The following is an 8,425-nucleotide window of genomic DNA, read 5'->3' as shown; positions in this document are numbered from 1 at the left end:
CCAGCGCTGATGCAGCTGACGAGCACTGTCCCGTGGCCGATACCAGTGAGGAGAGTCCTTCTCTCTCAGGCCAGCGGCTCGATTTGGCATCCTCACCCAGAGCTGTGGTCCCTTCATGTCTGGGCCACCAGCGAATATATGATGAACTCCCTAAAGGACTATTAAACACGATCACGCAGGCTAGAGCCCCGTCTACGAGACGGCTCTATTCCTCAAAATGGTCAGTGTTTTCGGGCTGGTGCGCAGCTCGCGGCTCGTCACCCACTAACTGTGGTGTGATGGAGGTGCTTTCCTTTCTACAAGAGCTGCTGGACAAGGGCAGAACCCCGTCCACGCTCAAAGTCTATGTGGCGGCCATAACAGCGTTCTCGAGCACAACGCTAGGTCAGTCAATAGGAAGGAACGATTTAGTTATTCGCTTCCTGAGGGGAGCTAGAAGACTAAATCCCCCCAGACCTCCCACAGTCCCCGTATGGGACCTTTCTGTGATACTAGAGGCCATGAAAGGTGGACCATTCGAGCCTCTGCAGACTATTGATTTGAAATACCTGTCTCTTAAGACCGTGTTTCTGCTGGCTCTCGCTTCAGTGAAGCGCATAGGGGATTTGCACGCACTCTCTGTGAGCGCGACGTGCATGGAATTTGGACCTAATGACTCTAAAGTCATACTCAAACACAAACATGGTTACGTTCCAAAATCACTCAACACACCGTTTAGGGCACAGGTCATCGCGCTGTCAGCCCTACCGGTCAATGATGAGGAAACGGACGCGAGCCTCCTATGCCCAGTCAGGGCATTACGAGCTTACGTGTCTCGCTCGTCTGCTTTTAGACAGACAGAGCAGCTTTTTGTTTCGTTTTACGGGCGTCCCAAGGGACTGGCCGCGTCGAAACAGAGCTTATCCAGATGGATAGTTGATGCTATTGCGTTGGCATATGCTTCCAAGGGCATGCAGTGCCCGCTAGGTGTCAGAGCACATTCCACGAGGGGCGTGGCCTCATCGTGGGCGTGGTCGAGTGGGATTGCCTTGCAAGATATTTGTACGGCGGCGGGCTGGGCCTCTCCGTCTACATTTATAAGGTTTTACAACCTGGAGGTTCCCGCCTTACAGGCCAGATTGCTGTCAGTCTAGATGTTCAGTGTTGTCTGACCTGATGTTATCAGCTCGGAATGCTGCGTCTACTGAGCACAGCTCTAGGGTCGACAGTGAAAGTGATAGCACAAGATGTGTCTGAGCAAACTGTGTGAAGACCCTTATTCTTACGTCAGCTCAGGCCGTAACCCCGCCCTGTATGTACGTTTACTTAGCGTCTGAGTGACGCTGCACTATGTGGAAGAGTGTGGCATTGCCCCTCCCTCTTCCCCGGACTCCCTGTGAGTTCCATAGGTGATTATGAACTGTATGAACCCCGGGCTTTCGCCCTTGGGTCTTTGGTGTCAGATCTCAGCATGCACGGCGTTTTACACTGGGTCCCCTAGCGTAAGATACTTCTTACGCAGTACTCGTTCCCTCTTGTAAGAGAACGTACTCGGTTACTAACGTAACCTCGGTTCTCTCTAGAGAGGGAACGAGTACTGCGTATCTTGCCGTGCATGCGCACGCTCTGGTTGCTTTGATGATGAAAAACCAGATAATAGCTGCCTATGAGCGATATTTATAGGTCTAGACCACGCCCTTTTAGGCGGGAAGCTACGAAAAGGGCGCGAAGCGACGCAAAGGGCGTGAAATGCCCCCATTGGATCTGGCGTCGCGTCAGGCCTCGCTCTAATAGGCTGCTGCAGTTGCCGCAGAGCAGCCAATAGGCGCGCAAGCTGTTTCGCCTATGTCTGTATGCTGCTGCAACGCGCTTTACATTATTTCAAAATTAAGGATAATTTTTGGCTTCAATATCTCGCAGAAAAGGATTTTCCCCTAGCGTAAGATACTTCTTACGCAGTACTCGTTCCCTCTCTAGAGAGAACCGAGGTTACGTTAGTAACCGAGTACGTTTAGTCTCCTCCGCCAAAACACAGACGGGATCGCGTCGTCTTCCATTCATAAAAACCGAATCTACTATAGCGCGAAATGCCACGTAAATTCGTCGTTTTTTGGATTCATAAATCAAATGTTGGTCTGTCACTTAATTCAAATCACGATATGGACTAGTGTATGTGAAAACTGAAATGCAAAAAGACCGTTTTAATATGAATCCGATATGTTCCGTTTGCCTAGCTGTATGTATGCATTGCGGAGACGAGCTTTTACTACACGCATACTGAAACACACGTGACGCTCCCGGTAATTTTTGGCATTTTCATCTCACATGAACAGATAAACTCAATCTCCCAAACTGCTGTGAGTGTCACTTTTACCGTTTCATTTGAGAAAACTAGCATCATATCATACTGTATACACAGAAACTTCACGGCAACCTGTCAAAATAAAAGTACGGTGTAACATGTAATGGGCTGGGTAGGTGTTGACGTTAAAAAAAACACAATCTAATAGGTAGAAAAAAGAATTTCATTGTTAGTTAGTTAGTAAACACAAGTACATTTAATTGAACATAATTTATTTTCATCAACAAATTATCATAGAACAGCTTTATGAGCTTTATGATCCATTCTCAAAGACTTACTTTTATTCATTATTTGGGTAGCACACATATTCTGAATGCCTTCAGCAGAATTCAAATTAGCCATTTTAATCTAGATTAATCTAGATTAATTCCAAGATTTAATCTAGATTAATCTAGATTAAAAAAATTAATCTATGCCCACCCCTAATATATATATATATATATATATATATATATATATAAAAATCCCAATTTACTGTGCATACTTCAGTCACACAGTGGGAACAGTTAAAAGTCATGGAGTGTTATGCAAAACTACACACACACACAAAAATGAATAAATAAATGTTAAAGTACAAAAAGCATTTTAATTAAGGCAACAACCAAATATTTTACATTGTACAAATAGAATTATAAGCTCATTTACCAGTTATGAAGGTGCTGCTGCACCCCGGCTGGAAGAGGTCTAAGGAAGAGCTGCCCCCAGGGATGCCCTCAACAATGGGTCTAGTGGCATTCAACCCTAGGGCCAGCTACTCTGCCGGGGTATGAGGGGGAGCAGGACCACCACCTATCTTTTTTTGCTCTTCCCTTTTCTTGGTTGCTGTTATAAACGAACAAACAGATTTTTTCAGAGTATCTTTTCAAGAGACTAAAAGCAATATAAGTGATAAATATTACCATTCTGTAGAATATTCTTATATTTCACTTTTACTTGTTCCTATATTCTAGTGGGTCCTGTTGTGACTCTAAGGTGAAAGAGGATTCCCTTTTCTCTTCCCGGTAATATAATATAATTCCATTTAAAATAATATAATTTTAGTCTCTTGAAAAGAGACTCTGAAATAATCTGTTTGTTTGTTTATAACAGCAAAAAAAGGGAAGAGCAAATATAATATAATATAATATAATAACTTACGAGTTTAATTTGTCTCCTTCGAACATGTTCGCCGACCAATCAAAGAGTTGACGATCAATGTTTCTACTATCGATTCGTAGCCCCTTTTAAGCCACCCAGTGATCTCAGATTACTTCATCCAGCTATACTAATCATCAACAACAGGTGCGTTCGGAGAACCAGAATAGCGAGCTCATAGTTAGCGCGATGATTTGATCTTGGATGTAGTAAGTGAGGTACGAAGAACGGACCCCAGGAGAGTCTCTTTTTCACAGATTTTATTTTTATCTCTAATTAAACATACCTAAATCAAATATTAAATGTCTTTGTGTTTACTTTAACACAAAGTTGAATATAAACTCAGCAGGACCAAGAATGAGGAACCTGCTTTACAGACTCACAGAGACACCTGTTTTACACACGTCACTCAAACACAGAACCAGGAAACAGGAATCACATGACTTAGGGGAAAATAAAGTAAAGGTGTGGTTGAGCTGTTGTGTGTTTGTTCTCTGTATTCGTGCAGGAAAATGGCAGAAGCCTGTATTTCAGTGGATCAGTTCTTGTGTCCGGTGTGTCTGGATCTCCTGAAGGATCCAGTGACCATCCAGTGTGGACACAGTTACTGTATGAGCTGCATTACAGACTGCTGGGATAAAGAGGAGGATAGGAAGAAGGGAGTCTACAGCTGTCCTCAGTGCAGACAGACCTTCAGTCCAAGACCTGCTTTATTTAAGAACGTGGTGTTTGCTGAAATGGTGGAGAACCTGAAGAAGACTAAACTTCAAAGTGCGGTTCCTGTTGGAGCTGGAGATGTGGAGTGTGACGTCTGTACTGGAAGAAAATACAAAGCCGTCAAGTCCTGTCTGGTGTGTCAGGAATCATACTGTCAAACTCATTTTGACCGTCATGAAGAGTTTCATTCACGTAAACCACACAAAGTGACTGATGCCACTGGACGACTGCAGGAGATGATCTGCCAGAAACACGAGAAGATCCTTGAGGTTTTCTGTCGCACTGATCAGAAATGTATATGTGTGCTGTGTACGATGGATGAACATAAAAACCACGACACTGTATCAGCTGCAGCACAGAGGACAGAGAAACAGGTATTTATAACTAGACACTGATCAAATATTGCTGACACTGGTTTCAAATGTGTTTATATCGGCACCATATTAACAGCTTACAGCATTCACACTGAACACCACAGCAGAAATCAACAGCAGCTGCAAGAAGACTTTCACTGTTTGCTGAAAATGCACCATGAAACTTCAGTGTAAACTTCTATGTCTGTGTCAGGTTCACTTTTATAACAGTTACAAATACAGTGTGAAACAGGCCTTAATCTTCATGTTAATGCACATATGATGGTGGTAAATGATCAATCATCCCTTCTGGAGTTATAGTCTACAGCTGCTAGTTATCAGCTCCACTTTTACTGTATTCATCTGTTCACATGATGATTTAGTGTCAGTAGTTTTCTGTGACATTCACTATCATCCGTTTGTCCTGCAGAAGCAGCTGAAGGAGACACAGAAGACGTTCCAGCAGAGAATCCAGCAGACAGAGAAAGATGTTCAGCAGCTGAGAGAGGCTGTGGAGTCTCATAAGGTGAGTCTGGAGAAGAAGAGAAGTTTGTCTCAGTCTCAGTTCAGACTCTCTTGTCTCTTTCAGTCCCACTGAAGCCTGAATCACTGTGTGTCCTAACAGCGCTCTGCACAGACAGCAGTGGAGGACAGTGAGAGGATCTTTACTGAGCTCATCCGCTCCATTGAGAGAAGCCGCTCTGAGCTGATACGGCTGATCAGAGATCAGGAAAAGCGAGCAGTGAGTCGAGCTGAAGAACAACTGGAGCAACTGGAGCAGGAGATCAATGATCTGAGGAGGAGAGACGCTGAGCTGGAGCAGCTTTCACACACACAGGATCACATCCAGTTCCTGCAGGTAACAGAGATCTAGAACAACACCATCATAGAGGACTTGAGTGAAAGTTACAAATAATGGTCAAACTAATCACAGACTTTGAGCTGCTTTTCCTGAGCAAATCTACTCAACCCTACAATGAGACTCCATTGATGTGCTTGAGCTGTTAGATGGACATTTGTGTTCTTAGCAGATGTTTTATCATCCAAACTATTTCCTAGAAAGTTCACATAGAGTGTAAGTGTCAAATACTAGAATCTGTAGCTCTAATGTGATATAATGAATATGAGAAGAATGAAGCTGATGCTGTGAAAGTGCTGGATTGAGTTACTAAAGATCAGTCAAATCTGATGTTGGTGCAGGTTATTGGGTGAAGTGAGGAGCTGATGAGTTTTGATTTCTGTTTTCTGTAGAGTTTCCAGTCTCTCTCAGCAGCTCCTGAATCTACAGACGGAAATGACGATCTCTTCAGTTCTCTTTTCTCTTTTGATGGTCTAAGAGAATCTGTCCATCAACTGAAAGACAAACTGGAGGATTTCTGCAAAGAGGAGCTCAAGAAGATCTCAGACAGAGGTAAAGTCCTGGAGATTGATCTGCTCTCAGAAACAAGTCCATCATCATCTCATATCATGGAGAACATCATATTAGAAATGTCTTAGGAATGGATGCAGGATCATGAGAATCACACTGTTCATGTCTGTTGATTTCCACAGTCACATTCACCAACATTGTTCCCAGGACCAGGAACGACTTCCTACAATGTAAGTCAGTAAGAAAACAAACAGAAAAACTTTGTGTTCATGTTCTTCTAAGTTTTCTAACTGATGATGTAAATGATGATTTGCACAGGATATCTGGTCATCTGTACTGAGACACTGATGATACACTGAACATGAAGAGTTCAGCTACATGAAAAGATCAAACAGATTCATAATTCCTGATTCTGATGTGTTTTATCTCCATCAGATTCCCATCAGCTCACTCTGGATCTGAACACAGTGAATAAACGCCTCCATCTGTCTGAGAGAAACAGAATGATTACATATACTTACACAGTCCAGTCGTATCCTGATCATCCAGACAGATTTGATCATTGGTCTCAGGTGTTGTGTAGAGAGAGTGTGAGTGGACGCTGTTACTGGGAGCTGGAGTGGAGTGCTGGTCAAAATGGCTGTGTGTATATTTCAGTGTCATATAAGAGCATCAGCAGGAAGGGACAGGGTAATGAGTGTTTGTTTGGACGTAATAATCAGTCCTGGAGTTTGCGCTGCTCTCCCTCCAGATACTCATTCTGGCACAATAACATAGAGACTGTTCTCCCTGTAAAGTCCGTCAGCAGTAGAATAGGAGTGTTTGTGGATCACAGTGCAGGAACTCTGTCCTTCTACAGCGTCTCTGACACAATGAGCCTCATCCACACAGTCCACACCACATTCACTCAGCCGCTCTATCCTGGGTTTTTGGTCTATATTGGATCATCAGTGAAACTGTGTTGATGAATCAGAATAGACTGATGAGAGATTCTACCCATAATGCTTTGAGCTTATGATAAATAAGTAACAGTGAGATGTTAGAGTCTCTTCTTTTCTCTTCATGACATTAATTCTGTAGCTGAACTTCTGTCAGTGAAATAACATGAATCAGATTAAATGTGTGTAATAATCCTCATATCGACACTAAGATCAGTGTGTCTGAGTCCTGCTGAGTGACCATGTGTTTCTGTTTTTCTCAACCTCTGTATGTGTTGATATTATTAACTAAATGAGTGATTTCCATCAAGTATTAATATTATTATTAATAATGATTAGTATTTTTTTTTTCAAACTAGCATTCAGGATTGGTGTCAGCTCTAATTCCAATATGATGCAAAAGTGAACAAAAATGACAAAAAAATATCAAGCACTAAGTTTTTTAGAAATGAAGGCGTCACACATCAATCCATGTTGCTGTCTAATTTCTACTTAGTGTCAGACAAATTTGCACCAAAGTACCATTTTAATGCTATATAAGAATAAAAGCTGAGATATTATTATCAAAGTAATCCCACATCTGTTGTATTTCAGCTGTGATCTGTTGCCCATGTCTCGATAAAACATCATTCCCATCAGGTGTTAGGATTTTACTGTAAATTGTAAAAGGAATTATGTTGTCTACTTCACTCAATTAAACAGTCAACCTTTATTGAAGTTGTATGAAGCCAAACGATCGGCCTGTGCGAGAAACTCAACATCTTGGAGATGTTGCCACAGTTCTTCTGAATTTATTTTGTCTGAGTTTGTTCTGTTTCTTCATGCCATTCCAGATGGACTGAATGATTATGAGATCAGGGCCTGTATGTATAAATCTTAATAGTCTTAAACTTTGACTTAAGTGTCAATAAGTTTTTTAGTAAAAAGTAGGACTTACTAAGAGTAGGAGACTTTTATAAAGAAGCTAAAAGCAACTTTCTTCATCTTTCTCCAAAATCGCCCCACATCGCTGCAGAAGTACCGCCCCAGTGTTTACAAACTGGCGCAAAGAAGATCAAACACCCTTTAAAAAAAGTTGATGTAGGACGATTTTAAAGTTGGAGGAGAAAATAAGATGTTTTTTTTTTTTTTCAACATACCCTAACTTTCTTGAACTGGAAAAAACAGACACTAAACACAGACCTAAACAACGAGGGTGGTGAATACATTATCTGTAATCATTTGTTCTGGAAGTGAACTACTCCTTTAAGTGTTGTGAACTAAGGACTATAGTGATGTCAACCCAAAATGGCTGCTCTTGACCTCTGAAACAGCCAATAGTGAGCTTGATCGTGTGATATCACTGCAGCACAACACCAATTATTGAATACAACTACAATAAAAAAAACTATTTAATATTTCAATGTTGTTGTTTTTTTTTATGCATTTTGCAAAATTATTATTGATGCTTTGAAGATGCTTTTCTATTGGTATGTCTCTTCATTTACAGTTGGAGCAATGAAGAGAACATGACTTCCATCAACAGCTCCAATAATTCCAAGAAAGCCCACAATCCTCATAAAAGTGGCTTGTT

The 8,425-nt window shown here is 41.7% G+C and overlaps 2 protein-coding genes across 2 annotated transcripts; both read left to right on the top strand.

The window, feature by feature from the left end:
* Window positions 1–3,940: 3,940 nt before the first annotated feature.
* LOC141344621 (E3 ubiquitin-protein ligase TRIM47-like) lies at window positions 3,941–5,143 on the top strand. The gene is made up of 3 exons (XM_073849494.1): window positions 3,941–4,566; window positions 4,976–5,071; window positions 5,135–5,143. The coding sequence occupies exons 1-3, from the start codon at window positions 3,988–3,990 to the stop codon at window positions 5,141–5,143; spliced, it is 684 nt and encodes a 227-aa protein (XP_073705595.1). The 5' UTR covers window positions 3,941–3,987.
* Window positions 5,144–6,078: 935 nt separating this feature from the next.
* On the top strand, window positions 6,079–8,135 carry LOC141343553 (stonustoxin subunit beta-like). Its single transcript, XM_073848122.1, has 2 exons — window positions 6,079–6,144; window positions 6,350–8,135. Exon 2 carries the CDS (start codon window positions 6,418–6,420, stop codon window positions 6,877–6,879), a length of 462 nt encoding a protein of 153 aa, XP_073704223.1. The 5' UTR covers window positions 6,079–6,144; window positions 6,350–6,417; the 3' UTR covers window positions 6,880–8,135.
* The last annotated feature ends 290 nt before the right edge of the window (window positions 8,136–8,425 follow it).

This window comes from Garra rufa, chromosome 10, assembly GCF_049309525.1.
Source record: "Garra rufa chromosome 10, GarRuf1.0, whole genome shotgun sequence".
In the NCBI taxonomy this organism is placed as follows: domain Eukaryota; kingdom Metazoa; phylum Chordata; class Actinopteri; order Cypriniformes; family Cyprinidae; genus Garra; species Garra rufa.
This window is presented reverse-complemented; position numbering and strand designations above follow the sequence as displayed.

What these genes read in the sequence shown, in the direction of transcription:
- LOC141344621 (XM_073849494.1), top strand. Translation starts at nt 3,988, where the DNA reads ATGGCAGAAGCCTGTATTTCAGTGGATCAGTTCTTGTGTCCGGTGTGT. An exon ending in CACAGAGGACAGAGAAACAG is followed by an intron (nt 4,567 to 4,975) that starts GTATTTATAACT and finishes TTTGTCCTGCAG; the next exon opens with AAGCAGCTGAAGGAGACACA.
- LOC141343553 (XM_073848122.1), top strand. Translation starts at nt 6,418, where the DNA reads ATGATTACATATACTTACACAGTCCAGTCGTATCCTGATCATCCAGAC.